Source organism: Oncorhynchus masou, chromosome 1 (genome assembly GCF_036934945.1).
Source record: "Oncorhynchus masou masou isolate Uvic2021 chromosome 1, UVic_Omas_1.1, whole genome shotgun sequence".
Taxonomy (NCBI): Eukaryota; Metazoa; Chordata; class Actinopteri; order Salmoniformes; family Salmonidae; genus Oncorhynchus; species Oncorhynchus masou.
The window spans coordinates 56,548,538-56,570,934 of NC_088212.1; the positions used below are offsets into that span (position 1 = coordinate 56,548,538).

The 22,397-nt window shown below is 40.6% G+C and overlaps 1 protein-coding gene across 1 annotated transcript; it reads right to left on the minus strand.

Annotated features, from left to right (window-relative positions):
* Positions 1-21: 21 nt before the first annotated feature.
* On the minus strand, positions 22-20,527 carry LOC135546522 (putative palmitoyltransferase ZDHHC13). The gene is made up of 17 exons (XM_064975022.1): positions 20,390-20,527; positions 16,892-17,112; positions 9,017-9,139; positions 8,745-8,822; positions 7,612-7,756; positions 7,374-7,438; positions 7,037-7,199; positions 6,460-6,585; positions 6,034-6,167; positions 5,516-5,618; positions 4,757-4,879; positions 4,467-4,529; positions 4,194-4,287; positions 3,830-3,913; positions 3,556-3,713; positions 1,572-1,669; positions 22-1,460 (listed from the first exon to the last, which is right to left on the minus strand). The coding sequence occupies exons 1-17, from the start codon at positions 20,411-20,413 to the stop codon at positions 1,322-1,324; spliced, it is 1,941 nt and encodes a 646-aa protein (XP_064831094.1). The 5' UTR covers positions 20,414-20,527; the 3' UTR covers positions 22-1,321.
* Between the last annotated feature and the right edge of the window lie 1,870 nt (positions 20,528-22,397).

The following is a 22,397-nucleotide window of genomic DNA, read 5'->3' on the forward strand; positions in this document are numbered from 1 at the left end:
AAAGGCTTTCTGACGACATAGTAAAAACCAACTTGCAATGCTTTATTCCAATATCCAGTGCAGCGGGTTACAATGGCACATTACTTCATGTGGTTATGCAGGAAAAAAGCAACAGAGCTTGGATGCTAATATCATCACATGACATTTCAGGTCAAACATAATAAAATAAAAAAAACTGTCCAGTCTCATCAAAGCCACACCCTGTAAGACGTGCATGCCATCAGTGTGACTTCAACACAAAAATGTAAACAGTGAATCAAATGTATCCCATGACATTTTCACACCGAAATATCACTGGATTTCTATCTGTCGGAATGATATTCCACGAGAACATTTCTTAGCATGACTTGAAGCTATACATTAGCATATAAAGTCCTAATATGATAATAAAATCATAACTAATGGAGTAATGGGTCTTTCGTTTTGGTTACGATAACATAAGACAGTTTGTCATTAATCAAAATGACTGGAAATCTCAGACGGTTGCTTTAAGGCTGAAAGAGAAGAGCATAGTTCGTAGGATGGTGGTTGGATATTGGATTGTTGAGATATGGGTTGAGTTCTGATTCCTTGCCTTCTCCCAATAGTGGGCACTAGTTCACCCTTAATGGATGTAAAAGCACTGTCAACCATATTTCTTCCACCCGTTAATTCCTTCTAAATACACAAGGGGGAGTGAACGAGCACACACACTTCTGGGAGAGGGAATCGGAAACAGCAGCAATGGTTTGTGTGTCCACTGTCGAGAGATGCTGGATAGAAAATGAGCATACTTAGGAGGTACAGTACCAGTATTAGAAAAACTGCTCTAGAGAAACTGTATGCACTGCATGCTCCAATCAAAAGAGTTCAGTGACTGACAAAGCAATGCTTTGCTTAAACTGTCTACGTGTTGGTCCTTCAATCTAAAAACACTCACAGCCTCTTGCGAACACTGTAAAACAGACATTTAAAAGATCATTCTTTATAAAAAAACACATGGATCAAAATATAACTATATTTATATTCATAAAAACACTGACTAACTTAATATACAATTTAAGCCATATTAAGGCTAATTTGACTTCACACAAATTATATTTCAAATGTTCCTTTTCCCCCTCATTAATATATACCAGCATAAGGCAGCAGTAGTCTGTACAAAAAGCAAACACATAAAAAAAAAAAGTCAGTACAACTTCCTCCATGCTATTTTCCTTTATAGTGGTGTTTCTTCACAGGCTGTCCAAAATTTACAAAAGATTAAAAAATAAATAAGCTTAATCCGTTTGGTCCAGAACGACCGTGGACCCAGCCCTAGCTGCCCTCTGACCCTGTGGGGTCAGACGATGTCGGGGTGGCCGAACATCATGTGGTCTCGGCCAGGTGGGTATTGCTGGGTCCAGTCGACCATGGCAGGCTTGAACAGCCCACAGCAACGCAGCTGGAAGAATGACACCAGGTTACGCACCACACCCAAACTATGGAGGGAGAGGGAGAGAAAAGAGAAGAATAGTGTGAGGGAACACTGCTTATTGCTTTCGTCACCAAGTAAACAGAATCGTCAGGTTAGCCTGATGAAGACCACTTACTTGTAAGGGTTCTGTCTGAGGGAGATGGATTGTGGGAGTTTCCTCTGGCGAAGCATCAGGTTTGCCCTCTCTGCGGTGGTCAGGCCGTAGAACGCAATCTATTCAGGCAGACACACGTCTAACTAAAATAGAAATGCCACTATGCCTCCAAATTGTCACTTCGGCTTACAAGTAGTAAAAAAATTATGATAAAACAACGATAAATAATGCATCCGTTTAAATATTTCCTAAAAAAAAGACTAAATCAAATAGCAGTTCAGCGCTCCTCCTAGCCCGGCATCATTAAGGCAGTGAGCGACATCTCAGTGTGAGTGGGGCCCCAGCAGGGGGGACTGCCTGGGGAAGGCGCAGCAGAAAGACGGCTTCAACAAATCAATCATGAATAATACACGCAGCGTTTGATTCTGAGCAAATCAAAAGAAATACACGGGAAAAACAATGGCAGCTCGAGCAAAACGAGAAAATCAAATAGTGTATGTAGCGTGAGTGCACATAGTAATGCAGTAGTTCTTTAACAGCTCTGAGACAACAGCGTTTCAAGACGTTATTCAAATACAACATACTTACAGTTGTAGCAGTGGAGGTTTTATTGTAGCATCATTTAGCTACTACATACACACACAGTAGAGGTCGACCGATTACCTTGGCAAGGTGCCACAGTAAGGTGCTAGCTAGCATTATACTTATCTTATAAAAAAACCAATCAATCTTAAAATAATCACTAGTTAACTACACATGGTTGATATGGCTAGTTTAACTAGCTTGTCCTGCGTTGCATATAATCAATGAGGTGCCTGTTCATTTATCATCGAATCACAACCTACTTCATCTTCGCCAAACGGGTGATAACAAAAGCGCATTTGCGAAAAAAGCACAATCATTACACCAGTGTACCTAACCATAAACATCAATGCCTTTCTTAAAATCAATACACAAGTATATATTTTTAAACCTGCATATTTAGTGAAAATAAATTCATGTGAGCAGGCAATATTATATACCCTGCTTGCACAGAGTCAGGGTATATGCAGCAGTTTGGGCCGCCTGGCTCGTTGCAAACTGTGTGAAGACCATTCCTTCCTAACAAAGACCGTAATTAATTTGCCAGAATTTTACATAATTATGACATAACATTGAAGGTTGTGCAATGTAAAAGCAATATTTAGACTTAGGGATGCTACCCGTTCGATAAAATACGGAACGGTTCCATATTTCACTGAAAGAATAAACGTTTTGTTTTCGAAATTATAGTTTCCATATTTTTACCATATTAATGACATAAGGCACATATTTCTGTGTTTATATTATATTATAATTAAGTCTATGATTTGATATTTGATAGAGCAGTCTAAGCGGTGGTAGGCAGCAGCAGGCTCGTAAGCATTCATTCAAACAGCAAGTTTCCTGCGTTTGCGAGCAGCTTTTAGCAATGCTTGAAGCAGAGCACTGTTCATGACTTCAAGCCTATCAACTCCCAAGATTAGGCTGGCAATACTATAGTGCCTATAAGAACATCCAATAGTCAAAGGTATATGAAATACAAATGGTATAGAGTGAAATAGTCCTATAATTCCTATAACTACAACCTAAAGCGTATTAACTGGGAATATTGAAGACTCATGTTAAAAGGAACCACCAGCTTTCATACGTTCATGTTCTGAGCAAGGAACTTAAACGTTAGCTTTTTTTACATGGCACATATTGCACTTTTACTTTCTTCTCCAACACTGTGTTTTTACATTATTTAAACCAAATTGAACACGTTTCATTATTTGAGACTAAATAGATTTTATTTATGTATTATATTAAGTTAAAATAAAAAAGTGTTCATTCAGTATTGTTGTAATTGTCATTATTACAAATAAATAAATATATATAAAAATTGGCAGATTAATCTGTATCAGCATTTTTTGGTCCTCCAATAATCACTATCGGCGTTGAAAAATCATAATCGGTCGACCTCTAAAAACACACACACAGTTACCTGGTAGAGCTGAATGACCAGTAGTATGGAAGCCCAGGCGGTATGGAAGAAAGCTAGACAGAAGATGCCCAGTACCCAGGAAGAACAGCCCACCAGGGCAGAGATAACACCCCACACACCCTCCTCCTGGTAGTGCAGCGGACAATGCTTTGACCAGTCTGGCAACACACACGAGAATGTCAGGCAAGAAGATAATGCATTTACTTAAGAATGTACACAAATAAAGTGCAATAAAGTACTATTGTCTACGTGACTAATTGAGACTGTTACTCACACATGAGACATCCGTAGAACATCCACGCTCCCATCAGGCAGAGAGAGAGCAGGAAGAGAACAAAGAAGTGGTGATTCCTGGCACCTGAAGGAAGTAAGGATGGGTGGAAAGAAGACCGAAACTTGGTCATTAAAACGTATAAGTCTGGTGCTGACAAAGTGGCTAATGCTGGCTGTGTATTTGAGTCAGGTAATCTTAGAAAACTATATTTCCAAGTGTTCAAATACTAGTTGACTGCCACTACAATGATTGTATTCCACTACACAAACCTATTAGTGCGTATTGAGGCTTAGGGTAGATTATCCTACAAACTATATCTATAATAAACAGTAGACAAATATATAAGCTCTGTGATTTTAGTTACCTATGCAGCCATTGATCCAGATGGAGTGATGATCTTGTTTTGCCACGCAGGCGTCACAGGAGAAGCAGTGATTTGCCCTCATTGGCTTCTTCATCTGCATAACCGAAAAACAACAACCAATCAGCAGTTCTTCATATCACCACATTTCCTAACATGTGAAAGCTTGAACAAAAACATATTTGTTAATTGGAAGTCTTCAGTATCCCGCTAATAGTTATGGTTTGAGTAAATGTGCTGGAATGTGACCGGCCTACTTTGGTCCTTGTGGCTTACCATACAGGAAGTGCAGAAGATCCTGGGGTCCAAGCAGCCCGCCTCTGCCAGCAACACCACATTCTGTTGGAGAAACGGAAGACCAACAAGATCAAAATCACATCCATGTCATTGAAGTAGATAGGCAGCTATGTCACATGCCATGTCACATGCCAACTACCCCTCGAGCCTGACCCGGGTAAATGCTGTGACCTGTCCATAATGTTTTTCTAGCAGTCTTAAATTTTTAAATATTTTTTTAAAAAACAACAGTGATTGAACAACGCCTCTCCCGATGTCCTGCTCCTTACCATCTTTTTCTCTTCCTCGGTTGCCTTGACGATGCCGGGGTCAGTCCTACAGGAGCGGAGGTAGTAGTAGAGCAGAGCTGTGGCGTTCAAAGTGAACAACACCTGTACCGTGGCACTCGGACAATGTAGGGAGACGGGTTAAGGACATAACGTCACACCAAATACAGTAGGTGTATTCCAACCTACCCTGGAAGTCATGTTCTACCTGATAATTCAATTGCACCCACCTAGTGTCCCAGGACTAAATAAGTCCCTGATTAGAGGGGAAGAACAAAGAAAACACAACTGACAGGTCCAGATTTGAATTTTATGGGTATGAAACACAGTACATTGCATTAACTACTTTAACACTTAAAACCATGACACTGGACCGAGATGTATTTGGCGCAAAAGTGCGGCGCAGCGATAGTGCTGCAGCCTCTCAAGCACATATTGCCCATAGCAGCATGGGTAGAAAATACCACCCGAACCCTATACTTTCGTGCTGTCTCCCCTGTATACACTGTACCCCGCCTACCTGCCATCTGATAAAATATGCAAGGAGGAAGGAGCTCCGGCTCTCCTTAAAGAGATGGGCTTGGTTAGGCTGGACTAGAATGGGCTAGATTGAACTAGACCGAGATAGACTAGGACAGTCAATGACAGGGGAGCTTTTTAAGTGTTGATTTAGTACAGTGTTACATGCCGGGCAAATACAGAATGTAGAGTGCTGTGCTGGGTTGGAGTGCGAGTGTCAGTAGAGGCCCTGTGTTAAAGGATATCAGGCAGGAACCACAGGCACCAGGTGACCAGCATCCAGAAGACTGACGCCATGAGAGCTGTAGCAGGAACCAGCGACTGCAGGGCCTGGCTCGCCAACTGCCTGCAAGTGCACACACACACTTATTGTATACGTTATAACATTGTTTCAACTAATAGAAGTCTTGAATGAAAATTAAAAATTAGTTGTGCCATAAATGCTACTAGAGAGTACATTTTCTACTTAATGAGCAGTCGTGTCAGCAAACGACTGCCCAGGGAGATTTGACAGAACCAAGCACGGACAGTATGAATAAAAGCAGGCTACTACTAGTCAGTATGTGAGCGCCATCTTGCGGGAGGTCCCTAGTAATACCAACAGAGCTCTCGACATGGGGTGCACTGCGGATCTCTCAATGCATCTCAGTTAACTAGCAGTTGAAGAACACTCATAACAGCTGATCAACCCTAACCGCCGTGATGGTGTGTGCGGTCTCGTCTACTGGATTGACCATGGGCAGGCCAATGTGCGTTCTCACCGTTGGGCCAGGTTGACCACAGCCATCACACAGGCCAGCAGAACCCCTTTTAGCAGCCAGGATTCTGAGCTCAAGTCAGCGATCGCTCCCAAACTGCCCAGCACAGCAACGCTGAACATAAACTGAAGACACACCTAAACAGAGACCAGGACACAGAGAGATAATCACGTAAATAATCTTTAAAAAGAAAAATACTAGTATTAATTTCAACCACAATGCGAGGAAAACTGCAGCGCTGGGAACTCTATTTTAAGCAAGAGGTTAATTAATTATTGTTCTCCCTTATGCTGTCGCACACACAATACTGGAAATATGGGTTAACATCTCTCATAGACATTTGTTGAGGATACGAAAGTGTAGTGCCCCACACACCCTGTGTGTTGAAGCAACATAGGCAGAGGAAAAGTGTGTTTGTGGTGTCCATACCCTGTATCGGTTAACTAGGCGCAGGCAGCGGGAGCTGGAGCGTATCCTCTCCTGCTTGATGTGGTTGAGCATGTGGATGAGCAGGGGGCTGTGCACCTGGTGGGCCAGGTCTATGGGAGTGTGACCCTGAGGAGACAAACGCAACACAGTCACATCGTCACACTCGCAATCCTTAGTTAACCTCACACACTATAGTCACTAGGGCCATCGCTCATCCATATATTTATATGTACATATTCTTATTCATCCCTTTACATTTGTGTGTATAAGGTAGTCATTGTGAATTTGTTAAGATTACTTGTTAGATATTACTGCACTGTCGGAACTAGAAGCACAAGCATTTCGCTACACTCACATTAACATCTGCTAACCATGTGTATATGACCAATAAAATTTGATTTACTATAGCAAATAAATATGCATGTATCGATTTAGTCTACTAATTTATAACCCCCCCCACCAGAGGTGTGTAACTGTGTGTGAAGACAACCCATCGCTATATGGCAGCCATAGTGTCCTCCAGGAGCTCACATTTATGATAGGATTAATTAGTGTGTGTGTGAGAGTAGGTTCTCACGTTGGCGTTCTCGGCATCCACGCTAGCCCCGGCCTCCAGCAGGATGTGTGCGGCGTCCACGTTTCCCGCCAGCACGGCACAGTGCAGCGGAGAGTTCCTGTTCACTTTGTCCACCGCACTCACCGACGCATTGCATTTCATCAGGAAGTTAGTGGGCTCGGGCCTGCATTCAATTATTAGTTTATTGACTTCAGATATCCCCACCCTAACACTAACCATAACCTTTTTAAGGAGTACATTACCAAAACAGCCTAATAGGCCAGTTATTGAGGACATATGTTATTGTAAGAATACATGAAAAAGAAACAAATAATCATTGGGTTGCAGGGAAACGTACCCAATGATTTTCTGTGCTGCCAACATCAAGGGTGTCTGCCCATTTGAGTCAGGAAGGTCAACTTCCTACAACAGAAAAGAATATAAAAAAAAATAAACGCTCATAAAAAAAATAAAAAAAGGGAATGTTAGACTGAAGGGAGAATAAAAGAGAAAGTAAGGATGAGAAAGCACAAGAATAAAAGCGAGAATGAGTGTGGCTGAGAGAGGAAAAGAGAGCAAGAGAGAAAGAGTCTCACCTGTCCCTTGGCCATGAGGTAGGCTGCTATGGGCATGTGTTGGAAGAGGATTGCCAGATGCAGGCTGCGGTAGCCCTCCCCGTCTGCCATAGATGGGTCTGCTCCGTACCGCAGCAGCTGGATCACCATGGAGAGGTGGCCCTGCCTGTCCACAGACAACCAAACATAAAATCACCAAACCATAGACATGTACCCCATAACACAATTCATATCTCAGATCTCGTGACTTCTACTCCTGCATTGCTTGGTGCTTTTTGGCGTGACGTTTGGTGCTTACCCTGGCGTGACGTTTTGATAACCATGTAAATCTCTCTAGGATAAGGTGACTTATCAATATATTTTGCCTCTATTTCACCCCCCCCCCCCCCAAAAAAAAATGAAACGCTAATTTGTTGCTAATGTGGCTACCATAAAGGACTATAAATGCAGTAATCTGGACGAGACTGCCAAATTGAAGCAAAGGTAAGAATCTCTGGATTAACAATCGAATGTTAGCTAAATGTAGTAACGAATAAAATGGACAATTCTGTGAACTGTCTTGTGCAAGTTTTAAATTGACAATACCTGTTAGCAAAGGTGTCAGCTAGAGATGACGTGCAGGAGCTTGCATGGAATTGAAGTCTTGCATGAGGTCTACTTTGATGCTAAGTAGCATTTTTGAATCAGAGTAAATATAGGAAAATATAATGATAAAAGTCCCCTTGTCCGAGAGAGATTTCCCTGCTTATCAAAACGTCACGCCAGGGTAAGCACCAAACGTTGGCCAGGGTAAGCACCAAACGTCACGCCAAGGTAAGCGTACACGAAACAGCCCTTATTTTAAGCGCTTCTTTTAAAAAAATCCCCTATGGAAAAAATGAGTGGAACCATTTCCCTGTTTGGCTCTATGACACAGTAAATGAGAACTTGCCTCCAACCAAATTCATTTGAATAATTTAGTCCAGGCCATTTTTTTTTTTTTTTACTTTGAAGTGGATCAAACAAATACACTTGTGAACAATGCAGGTTTTCCAATGAAACATATCTGAGAAGAAATAGTAAATCATGTAAGGGTGCCAATATATATGACCGAAACTGTAAGGGTGGATAGAGAGGGAGAGAGGGGTGACCTTGCCTACCAACAAAGCAATTACCTTATGGCCCAATGCAGGGGTGTGGAGTTCAGGTCACCACCTAGCTGGTCTATGGCAGCCCCTTTGGATATATAATACCTACGGAAGAGCATTAAACGGACATCTTAAAAATACACCTACCAATGTCTTTGCACAGGAATCATCTGCTTAGCATGGGCTCCTCTTTGGGAATGACGTTGGCTTGTTGTTTGTAAGAAAAAAACTCCACATTCAAAATCGAAATGTAAAACCACATTCCTAAATCAGACACGTGTTTGATGTAGAGCCCTTACTTGACCACCTCTGCACGGTTGTTAATGGCTGCCCAGTGTAAGAGGGAGACATTCTCCTTGTCAGGCTGCTTCACATCGTAACCAGCCTCCACCAGTTCCTTACATCGGTCCAGGATACCAAACCTAGAATCCAAGCACGGGGGACAAGATATTGAAAATCGATCCACTCGCACATAGAATACAACTTTCTATCCATCGATCTATCCCTAGTAAAATATTCTAGAAGGTGTACTGGAACATAAGCATGAATCAAAAGGAAAATCTGGTACACTAAATGAAGTTACCATTTTTACTACGAGTGGTAAGCTACAAGATGTCATGTCATATCTATGTACTGACACTAGGGGTAAGTATTTAGTCATGTTCATAAATTGATGCAATGGCTTGTCAGCATTTGGTCAGAAAAGTTATGCTAGTTATTAGCATGCTTGACTACAATGACATTTACATGGTCTGGTTGGAGAACAGAGATGTTGAGTTTGAAGAGAGAAGTTGACCGGAAAGATGCAGGATTTTCACAGGAACAAAACCGAACACATGGTCTCATGTGGGACCAGTATGGGGAAATAAAAGTACGAAAATGTATGCAGTCACCCCTGTAAGTCGCTCTGGTTAAAAGCATCTAATAAATGACTAAAATGTTGGTACCAAACAGAATTTAAGTAACACCAGAAATATTGACAGATTTGATTCTGATTTAGCTCAGAATTATATAAATAAGACATATATGCACATCCCTGAGTAAGCTATCAATTTCCCTGTGCCATCCAAATTTGTGCATAGCCAAGGTAACATGACTAAAGAAAGTAGTTTATCAAACCAGAAATTCGCAGCTCGCTAGTAGTTTAAAACGGCCCTGCAACATGGTTTATAAAATGATATAAAAATGTGCACCAACTCGCATAGAAAGGGACGAAAGTACAGTAGCTCCAGTAATATAGAGCTTAACTTTTGAGTGGCTTGGGCTAGAAACGCACGGTTTTAAGTGATGTAAAATCTCAAGCACGACAGTCACGGTGCTCCGGTTTCCTCTTTGGCAGTGGAACTCAAGAGACTGCTATCACGCTAAGTCAGACTGGCCCGTTTGGTCTTACAAGCAAAAAGTATCCACTTTGCGCAACCGCTCCAACAACTAAGAAAACCCATCACTCTCTGTACAGCCCACTGATCATCACGGCTAAATAACATTTTAAAAACTGATGGAGATGCGCAGAAACAACGGATGGATTAAAGCAGCTGGGTAACCAGTGTGGTTAAGGGATGAATCTGGCTGCTCACAGCTGTCACGTGTGATAATTTATGGAGAACTCATTCTGAACGACATCACTCTGAACTCGGTTTGATATTCTATTTGTGGAACGCATAGGGTTGCATTCTGTGCTCAGTCATTAATTTTGATATGAGAAACACCATTATTTGTTGGTATCAAGGAGGGGATTCATTTAAGCCGGCCTGGGCAGGCGTAGCGGGGCAGCCTGCCATGAGCCAGGTGCCCTATTCTGGCTAACTGCAGAGTCGGCTTAAAACAAAAGTGATGCATGTTAAACACTAGTATTCTGTATTTTCACATGCAAAAGTGATACGTTTTTTAAATGAAAAGCAATCTGCCTTCCCAATGAAAACTACACTGAACATAAAGATAAATGCATCATGTAAAGTGTTGGTCCCATGTTTCAGGCATTGAAATAAAAGATCTCAGAAATGTTCCAAATAACACACAAATCCCGGTTCGTGAGAATTTCTCCTTTGCCTAGATAATCCATTCACCTGACAGGTGTGGCATATCAAGAAGCTGCTTAAACAATGTGATTATTTTACAGGTGCACCTTGTGCTGGGGACAAAAGGCCACTAAAATGTTCAGTTTTATCACACACAAAAGTTATGAGGTAGTGCGCAACTGGCATGCTGACTGCAGGAATGTCCACCAGAGCTGTTGCCAGATAATTTCATTTAATGTTAATTACTCTACCATAAGCTGCCGCCAACGACATTTTAGAGAATTTGGTAGTACGCTCAACCGGTCTCACAACCCGGCAACCACGTGTACGGCGTCTTGTGGGCAAGCGGTTTGCTGATGTCAATGTTGTGAACAGAGTGCCCCAAGGTGAAAGTGGCATTTATGGTAGAAAATCCATGTAATTTATGTTTAATACTGTTTATGCATCGAATAAGGTTTCTCAGTACTCTCATCTGTGACTGTGGGACTGAGTTGGGCCTCTGGGGCTTGGTGCTGGCAATTGATTTATGATGGCTTGGAGAGAAAACCTACAGCCTGCATTCCATAGAATAAGTTGGTGTTTGTATACTGTGACCTACCAGGGAGGAGATGTCTCTGGTGTGGACGGCTGATGGGAGGAACCTCGTCGTAGGTGCCAAACCCTGGTTTCCACACAATTGGAAGAGTCTTCACAGTAAACGCTATCTGGCTGGCGGATACTCCTTTCTCACATACTAATCCTAACCTTTGGCCTATTTCAGACATCTGCAGTTTGTCAAGTATTCAGGAGGATGTCCCTTAACTATAAAATACTGTGGCTCAGTTCTGCTCGTTGGGCTCTCGGCAAACACTTAAGAGTGGTCTATGACCAGCTTCATTATTGCAATAATTAAAACAATATTTAAAAAATGATTGTTTGAAAAAATAAAGTCTCTCTCGCTTGGTTAGAATTTCCACCACAGGTTATGGTATGGGCAGGCATAAGCTACGGACAACAAACGCAATTGCATTTTAAAAATTAATGGTCATTTGAATACACAGACGACGAGATCCTGAGGCCTGAGATCACTGTGACGAGATCCTGAGGCCCATTGTCGTGCCATTCACCAAAGATTAAGATAGGCAAAAGAACACAGATACAGATACTGGACAGAGGAACTCTGCCTAGAAGGCCAGCATCCCAGAGTCACCTCTTCACTGTTGACGTTGAGACTGGTGTGTTGCGGGTACTATTTAATGAAGCCTCCAGTTGAGGACTTGTGAGGCGTCGGTTTCTCAAACTAGACACTCTAAGGTACTTGTCCTCTTGCTCAGTTGTGCACTAGGGCCTCCCACTCTATTCTGGTTAGAGCCAGTGTGCACTGTTCTTTGAAGGGAGTAGTACACAGCATTGTACCAGATCTTCAGCTTCTTGGCAATTTCTCACATAGAATAGCCTTCAGTTCTTTGTTTCTTGCCATTTTGAAGCCTGCAATCGAACCCACAAATGTTGATGCTCCAGATACTCAACTAGTCTAAAGGCCAGTTTTATTGCTTCTTTAAAATCAGCACAACAGTTTTCAACTGTGCTAACAAGTGCAAAAGGGATTTCTAATGATCAATTAGCCTTTAAAAAAAGATAAAACTTGGATTAGCAAACACAACATGCCATTGGAACACATGAGTGATGGTTGCTGATAATGGGCCTCTGGAATATCTACGTATGCGTACATCAAAAAATCTGCAGTTTCCAGCTACAATAACCATTTAGAACATGACTGTCTACACTGTATTTCTGATCAATTTGATGTTACTTTAAAAAGACAAATTGTTCTACTTTTCTTTCCAAAACAAGGACATTTCTAAGTGACCCCAAACTTTTGAACGGTAGTGTATATTTTTGGGAAAAGAGATGTATGTTGTTATCTGAACTATGCATCATGCTGTTGTTGACAACGACAACATGACTGAATGCTGCAGATTACTGTACGATTATTTCTTGAAACATTTCAAATGAGGTTTAGATTATGAACGACTCTTCATGGAATGCATTGCCTGACATCAGACTGCAAAACTGCCATCACGAGCACATTAGAGACAGCTGCCTATAGACATAGATTAGGGATCACTAGCCACTTTAACAATGTTCAGTATCTAGCATTACCAGTCTCATATGTATAGACCACACTCCACACTATTTTACAGTATCTGTCACTTTTAAATTGTGTTTACATATTGCATGACCAGTTTCAAATGTATATACTGTATTGTATTCCATAGTACACGACTGAATGTTAAAACAGCCATCTCCAGCACAACAGAGGCTGCTGCCTATAGACAGATTAGGAATCACTAGGAAATGAAACACGAGCCACTTTCATAAATGTCTTCGTATCTTGCATTACTCTATACTATTCTACAGTATCGTAGTCACTTTAATTGTTTGTAAATATTACATCACCCATTTCATATGTAAACTCAGCAAAAAAAGAAACGTCCCTTTTTCAGGACCCTGTCTTTCAAAGATCATTCATAAAAATGTAAATAACTTCACATATCTTCATTGCAAAGAGTCTAAACACTGTTTCCCATGCTTGCTCAATGAACCATAAACAATGAACATTCACCTGTGGAACAATCATTAACCAGTTGCGACGAGCAAACCCGTATCCGGGAGCGTAATCAGAGCCTCAAATGCATTAGCATAACGCAAAGGACATAAATACCCCTAGAAACTTTTCCGATTCATGAAAATCGCAAATGAAATGAATATATTCAAACACAAGCTTAGCCTTTTGTTAACAACACTGTCATCTCAGATTTTCAAAATATGCGTTACAGCCAACGCTAGACAAGCATTTGTGTAAGTTTATCATGGCATAATGCTATGCTAGGCTCTGCTGGCAGCAGTCAACATTTTCACAAAGATAAGAAAAGCAACCAAATTAAATCATTTACATTTGAAGAACTTCGGATGCTTTCACTCAGGAGACTCCCAGTTAGATAGCAAATGTTCCTTTTTTCCAAAAATATTATTTTTGTAGGTCGAAAAAGCTGCTGTTTCTTCACTATGCTACAACTATAACGACAAACTTTTCAAAATTAGCTACATAATATCGACAGAAACACGGCAAACGTTGTTTAGGATCCATCCTCAAGGTGTTTAAAAAAAATATATATTCGATAATATATCCGTCGAGGCAGTTGGTTTCTCATAAGAAGCGATTGGAAAAATGGCTACCTCAGTATTTTACGCGAGGTTTTCTGCGGGAGACACCATGTGACCACACGCCATATATGGTCCCTTACAGCCATTCAAGGGAAATGCCTAAAAAGACGTCACAATGCTGTAGACACCTTGGGGAAAACGTGGAAAACATAAGCTCATTCGTAGCTCATTCACAGCCATATAAGGAGTCATTGGCATGAGGCGGTAAAAAAAAAATGCAGCACTTCCTGGTTGGATTTTTATCTGGGTTTCGCCTGTAACATCAGTTCTGTGGCACTCACAGACAATATATTTGCAGTTTTGGAAACGTCAGAGTGTCTTCTTTCCAAAGCTGTCAATTATATGCATAGTCGAGCATCTTTTCGTGACAAAATATCTTGTTTAAAACGGGAACTTTTTTCATCCAAAAATTTAAATAGCGCCCCCTAAATCCAACTGGTTAAGCGTAAGGACCCTAGGACTAAACGCCTCAACTGGATCTTGACTTCCTGACAGGCCGCCCCCAGGTGGTGAGGGAAGGCAACAACACATCTTCCACGCTGATCCTTAACACGGGGGCCTCTCAGGGGTGCGTGCTTGGTCCCCTCCTGTACTCCCTGTTCACCCACGACTGCATGGCCAAGCACAACTCCAATACCATCATTTGTCATGGACTACAGGAAAAGGAGGGCCTAGCATGCCCCCATTCACATCGACAGGGCTGTAGTGGAGCAGGTCAAGAGCTTCAAGTTCCTTGGTGTCCACATCACCAAAAAATGATTATGGTCCAAACACACCAAGACAGTTGTGAAGAGGGCATGACAATGCCTATTCCCCCTCAGGAGACTGAAAAGATTTGGCATGGGTCCTCAAAAAGTTATACAGCTGCACCATCGAGAGCATCCTGACTAGTTGCATCACTGCCTGGTATAGCAATTGCTTGGCATCTGACCACAAGGTGCTACAGAGGGTAGTGCGTACGTCCCAGTACATCAATGGGGCCAAGCTTCCTGCCATCCAGGACCTCTATACCAGGCAGTGTCAGAGGAAGGCCCTAAAAATGATCAAAGACTCCAGCCACCCTAGTCAGAGGCGGTTTGCTTTGCTACGGCAAGCAGTACCGGAGTACCAAGTCTAGGTCCAAAATGCTCCTTAATAGCTCCCCTCAGCAATAAGACTGCTGAACAGTTCATCAAATTACATTTTTGTTCCACTGCTGCTACATGCGGTTTATTATCTATTCATAGTCACTTCACCCCTTACTTAAATGTACATTTTACCTACTAACCCATAACCCCACACATTGACTCGGTACCAGTAGCCCCTGTATATAGCATCATGTTATTTTTTTACTTTCATTTATTTATTATTAAATATTTTCTTAACTCTTATTTTTCTTACAACTGCATTGTTGGTTAAGGGCTTGTAATTAAGCATTTCACAGTAAGATCTACACTGGTTGTTTTTGGCGCATGTGACTAATGACATTTTATTTTATTTGTTAAGCACATATGTACTCCTGTGCTTATTTAAGGTTGAATACTTATTGAAAACAAGACATTTCAGATGTTCCTTTTTATTCTAAAAACATAATTCCACTTTGAAATTATGGGGTATTGTGTGTAGGCCAGTTACAAAAAAAATCTCAACGCAATCAAATTTTAGATTCAGGATGCAACCCAACAACATGTGGAAAAAGTCCAGGGGTATGAATACTTTCTGAAGGCACTGTTGATGGGAGGGCATACAGGCTGTCGATTAACGTGTGATTTGTCTAAATGAGTAATGGAAACACTTCAAACACTACATTTTTATTTGACACTAGGTTTTTGCAAAATAGTGTTTGAGCACCGCACAAGTTAATGGAAACCGCTAATGATTGAAATGACACCCACCCTGTATTCAAGAGCATGTGTCTCAAACAATAGCGGGCACAACACACAAACCTCAGATGATGTAAAGTAGGGTCGAAGCTACAACATGTTTATACTCATGTTTTTTTTATCTTAAAAGGGTTAATAAATGCCATTATTGTTATAATTCCCCCTCACCCCACCCCAAAGTATTCATTATAAAATAATGACAATCCTGTTTGTAAGCTTTTAATATACATCAAACTTTCTTTTCCAGTGATGAAGACATATGTCATGGTATGGTATGCAACATGGATAAACTGTGCACCTTTATCTCCTGAATGTATTGGCATTCAGGTCTAAAATGTCACTTTCTGACCACTTCTTCCATGGGCAAACATGTATGGAAAGTTTTGTTTAAATCAGAAAAGGTATGTTGTCAAAAAGTGATTGAATTACACTAAAGTTAATCCTGTGCTTCTTCCAATGCATATAAGTGTTCTGTGGGTAAGCTGAGGAAAAATGTAGTTAGCTGAGGCAAGCGAGTGATAATGTTAGTTTGCCAACTTAAATGCCAACGTAGTTAGCTAGCTAAAGTCAGCTGGCTATAGTTAATAACTTCCGTGTGTAATCATTTGGGCTATAGAAAACATACAAGCAACTATAATTTGAATCTATCAACTATAATTACAGCACCATTTTGAATACAGGTTGCACTCCAAAATTCCCAGTAAGGAAACAAGTTTGTTGTGTGGAGTGCATGCTGACAGTCTCCAGAGAAGGTAGTGATCACACTGGGAGAATATCTGTTTGCGAGAGTCACCCGCAAAGTTTTTTTTATTATTACAGATCTACACGATTCACGTAGATGAATATCGCCAAAGAGTGACGAGTTTGCAATCCCTGAAAGCTATTCAGTCCTCAGTATTGCCATTTGGCAATTCTTACTGCTCTGATCACTACTGCTTTGTGGATCTCAAGGGATGATTTCAAATGAAAATATATTACCCATATAGTGCACTACTTTTGACCTGAGCTATGGGGCTGGGATCAGAACAATTGCACAGAGTGGGCATTTATAGGGTTTAATATGAGACACAACAGTGGTGAATCTTACTGTGTTGCTTTGACAATGTCCCAGCTGCTGCTGTCATCCATATGAGACCGTTTCTTGGGCTGCTGAGTGGGGTCTATCATCTGGTCAGCTCGTGGGCCAAATTGGCCATGGAAAGCAGGCATGAACCCGTGTGCCAAACCACCGCCGTGACCCCCGAATCCATGTACCGCAGGCCCATGCGAGTGACCCCCGTGGCCTTGGCAACTGTCATGGTTGTGAACCTGTCAAATACACAAAAAGAGAGAATGGGTACATTATCAACTATAGATAGAAATTCTCGATTTTTGGCGAGTTTGCCTGACTTGCAAATAGATGGTGCTTATTGATTGACATGAAGGGTTGGCCTACTGCCTGGGGCATTTGAACTGAGCAGTCATGCAAGTTGAGCGTGCTCGGAGGTTGACCCATTGGGCAGGTGATAAAAAAAGACAAAATCATGAAAACAACCAAACTGCAAAGAATTCCAGTAGCCTGATCTTTCTGGTTCCTCCCCATTGTTTAAGTAAAAGACAGACAATTTATGGCATTTAGGCAATTCTATGGTAATGTAATTGTAATGTAATTGCACTGAGCCTCAAATGTATGCCAAACATTGATTTCAAAGTTTAACAAACCATAAGAACTCCATGTACAAGGATTACTTTGAACAACTTACACTGAAGATTTTACAAAAAAAACATTTACTGCAAGAACTGTGCAGCTGCAAAGTGTGCTAACAGAATTTCGGTAAAATCTCCCTCAGTTAAAAAAAAATCTGTCCAAGATTTCCAAACATTCAGTTAAATCCCCGAATTAAGATTCAACAATGTTTTCAGAATGAAATGGGGCACCAGCTATGACTAATCTATTATTTTGGTTAACTACAGTAAGTGAAGTGGATTTACACCCAGTAACAGAATTGCAATAACAGAATTTAAATCATGGGTCCCTGATCTGTACTCCACAGAAATGCATAATTATGGATATGAATGTCATTCTCCTCATGGTATTGCATCCTAAATAGGTATAAATATGCAATATCCTCCTTTGCATATGTGGGTATTATTCTACACACTGGCAATTATGTTAATGAGCTTTGCCCCCAAACAAGACCAAATAGGTTGGTCCAGCCAAATCTGAACCAATTATAGATGTTTATTTTTCACACGTTTGGACATCAAAGTACAGCACAGTTTAGCGCAGTACAGTAAAGCACAGTATAGTTCAGTAGTAGAGTATAGTACATTAATTTACTCAACTCATGTGCTCTACTGTGTACTGTAGTATACTTTCTTTAAAAAAAGTGACTACGGGTCCTACTGGCAGCCAGTAAAAAGGCTATCACTAGAAAATGGTTACAAAAAGACCCTCCCACAGTGACACAATGGATAGACATTGTAGAAGAAATACACCACATGGAGCGTATGACCTTTGCTTTAAGAACGGGAGAGGTCAAGAATACTGGGAAAAATGGGTTTTGTACTTGGAAAAGGTCTAATTCAAAGATGTCAATGTAACAAATATGATGATGAAGGTATGAAGTGCACTGTAACTGCCAGATCTTTTTTTGTTGTTCTTTTATTTTATTTGTACTTTCTTTGTGTTCCTACAATAAAAAAATAAGTATAGAAAATACCTTTTTTAAATGTGACTAAGAAGCACTCATCATTTCAAATATAACATGTCATATTATACAGCATATAAACACTAAATAGGTCAGGAACCAGATAGGTAGCCTAAGAATTACTAAGGCTATATTTTATGGCCTATTTCAAGGCTATAGCCTACAGAGTGCGACACACTAGGCTGGCAGGAACATGATATTTTCATAGGCAATTTATTTTTGTAATCATTTACTTATTAAACTTGCATTTGGAATTTCTTGTAAAAAATAATTCTTACATAATCATAATATGTTGTAGACAAAATAATGAAAAGGGCTTTGTGGTAACTTCAATAATGACACAGACATGAAGTTGAACAAGTCATTGCATGAATAGATATTTTTAATGCACGACTTGGCCTTAACTCGACCCATTCTTCCTGGGACTCGACTTGAGAGACGGACCTAGTGACTGGAAAAATAATTACAATGGCTGGGTATAATTTGTGTTGCGTTCCAACAGGAATTTGTTGCCAACAAACAATGGTTGCCAACAAACAATGTATAAAAGGTTCTATAGCAGCATAATAACATACCAGGTAGGGAGTGGGCTATTTAATTACGTTTTTCACTCACCATGTTTACTCCGAAAAATGTCTGTCCTCACTCTGGTAGCCTATGGACAAACATGAACTTCTTCGGGATCGTTGTCCACAGGACGGTTAAGCTAACGTAGGCTAATGCGATTAGCATGAGGTTGTAAGTAACAAGAACATTTCCCAGGACATAGACATATCTGATATAGGCAGAAAGCTTAAATTCTTGTTAATCTAACTGCACTGTCCAATTTACAGTAGCTATTACAGTGAAAGAATACCATGCTATTGTTTTAGGAGAGTGCACAATTTTGAACATGAAGTTATTAATAAACAAATTAGGCACATTTGGGCAGTATTGATTAAAAAAAATACAAATGTAATGGTTCATTGGATCAGCCTAAAAAAGAAAATGTACATGCACTGCTGCCATCTAGTGGTCAAAACCTAAACGGCACCCAGCCTGGAATAATACATTATTGCCTTTCCTTGCATTTCAAAGATGGTACCAAAAAAAAAGTTTTTTTCTTTGAATGATCCTTCACCAGATCTATTGTGTTATACTCTCCAACATTTCCACGAACTTTAAAGTGTTTCCTTTCAAATGGTACCAAGAAAATGCATATCATTGCTTCATAGCCTGAGATACAGGCAGTTAGATTTGGGTGATTTTTTTTTTTTTAATGGGCGGATCCTTAAGAGGTTTTTACCAGCTACGTGGTGAGTTGATGCCTATTCGGCAGCTAGTTAACTAGGTGAATTGATCATGCTACTATGTACTATATGCGTTGTTTGTTGGCAACCTTGTACTTTCCTACGTTTTTAGAAAAGATTCCCGTTTGAACGTTTCACAAATTATACCCATCCGTGACTTGATCCCATATCTGGGAAACAGCCACCAGTTGATAGACGTAGTTAAGCTAGTTACTGCAGCTTTGTTAGAAAGTTAACTACCTAATACAGTTTCCCAGTTCTACGATACACACATACAGCTACCTAATCAACCTAGCTACAGTAGCTATACTGAATAACGTCAGCTGCATAGACGATGACAGTTGTCTGAAATGTTGTTGGTAATCTAATATTACATACCTACTGATCAGTGCTAGTTTAGTTATTAGCTATTCATCTGCCTTGACATGCTTGACTACTACCTCTTCTCAATGGCATTTCCCCAAACTTGCTGCCAATTCATGAAGCGTCCAACCTTAGGCTAACTAGCTACCTAGCTAGATATGATGGCTATTTTAGAACCGCTCTAAATAGACAGCAAGTATTCCCTTCCTCTTCAATCAAGAATCACTGTAAAGTTAAACTTACGCCGTTATCTCCCTTCCAATCCATTGTACAGCCAGAAATGTGACGAGAGGACAACGAAAATCGTTTAATTTTGCGCGAACCCCTTCGGCCTCAACTTCCTTCTTCTTCTTCTTCTTCTTCCTCAGTGATTTTATATGGCGGTTGGCAACCAACTAAGGTGCATTACCTCCGCCAACTGGACTGGAGTGTGGCCAAGGGACAGTGAAGGTCATTCTTAGTTTAGTGGTGTAATTGTGCGTTTCAATTGATATTGTTAATTCTGTCTATCTACTCCGATTTTAGAGCACTCTCAAACAGAGTAACTGATGAATTACAATATGCCCGGTGGCAAAAAAATACCTTTATTAAATTGTTGCCAGCAGCACAGTTAGTCACCAATGTTATGGATAACATGAAAACAGCCTAATCAACTCTACTAGGTCGAATAAAATAGTCAAGAGTGGGGGTGTTCTCTCATTTGTGTTGGAAGTAACTAGCCAACGTTAGCCAGTTCGCTTGAGTGCTTGACTACAGTTGAACGCTTGCCAGAGCGTCCAGTGTACGCTCTGAATGCTCCGAGTGCGAAACGCTCTGAATTTATGAACATATGAATCTTCAATCTGACTGACAACGCTCTGGATTTACGAACGCCCAGAGCGCACTCTGGCACTCCAGATTGAATTTACGAACACACCCGAAATTGTAAAAAATCTAGCTAGTAATTTGTTATGCTAGCAAAACGTTGCATAGCACCAGCATCAACTTCCGGTATACAAGCAAAGCTCTAGAACTCTCAACTGGAATGATTGCGAGAGTGGATCGTTTACAGTATACTACAATGAACGAGTAGTATATAGTATATAGTCATTATGTAGTATGCAGTATGTTAATATTAGTATTCGAACACAGTTTGAAACACAAGGCTAAATAGTATTTTGAAAGTGGTGGGGAAACATCCGTCTGGCTGGGAGGTGTGATCTTTGGATACAGTGGAACATGTTCTATTTCAGTGCCAAAAATATGTTAGAGAAAGGGAGCGATTGTTAGTAGATTTGAGGAGTAATGGGGTTGAAGAGCCAGGATTAAGTGAACTCTTAGGGGAATCTTCAGGGGATGTAGTACTTAATTATGTATTTAGGGAGATGAGATTATTGGGTAGGATTTTGACCTTAAGAATTATGTGAATAATCAAGTCAATAAACATTAGGTAGTTAGATAGCAGATAGTTAATATACTGCCTGGCAAGTGTGATGTATTAGTAACCAACTAATACCTGTACATACTGCTGTAATGCTATGCGGTTCGTAAGGATAGCGGAGCTAAGAAATTGTCAGTCATTATTGTATTACATTGCTCACATTGCTCAACATTTTCTTAACATTTGTCATAATTTGTATACGCTCTCGTTGGACTTCGACTCTATATTTAATACCATTTTGTCAAATTGGAAAACATTGTGGAGCCACACCCATTTTCAGAAGAATTGCATATTTATTTTGTATTTATTTTTACTTTTATTTGACTAGGCAAGCCAGTTAAGAACAAATTCTTATTTACAATGACGGGCTACATCGGCCAAACCTGGACGACGCTGGGCCAATTTTGCAACGCCCTATGGGGCTCCCAATCACGGCCGAATGTGATACAGCCTGGATGTAGTGATACAGTCTTTCAGTGCTCCCAGTGGTGCTATCTACATATCGGCAGCATCCAAGGCCCAGGCCCAACCCCGGTAATTAGGGGGGTCGGGAAACACGCTATTTGTTCATAGATTGGTATTAGGAGGAGCAGGGACATTTTAGGGGGTCCATTTTGTGTGCTCTGATAGGGGCTCCACCTCTCCCCTCTCTTTGTTGCTGCCATGATCACTCATGGTCCAGTTACCACTAAAATGCAATCTGCATAAACTAAGAAGCATCTGGATTCAATTCTCAAATCTAAGGATAAAAAAATATTCAAAACACCACAACACTGATAGACTGGCTGGATATAATTACTGTTGGTTGACCAGGCAGAATTAAACAGAAAA

Bases quoted from the DNA above. Each gene is read 5' to 3' on its own strand.
- LOC135546522 (XM_064975022.1), bottom strand. From the start codon at position 20,413: ATGGATTGGAAGGGAGATAACGGC. The intron at 8,823-9,016 runs GTAAGGGCTCTA...GCTCTTCCGTAG, and splicing joins AACCGTGCAGAGGTGGTCAA to GTATTATATATCCAAAGGGG. The intron at 3,914-4,193 runs GTAACTAAAATC...TACTTCCTTCAG, and splicing joins CTGGATCAATGGCTGCATAG to GTGCCAGGAATCACCACTTC.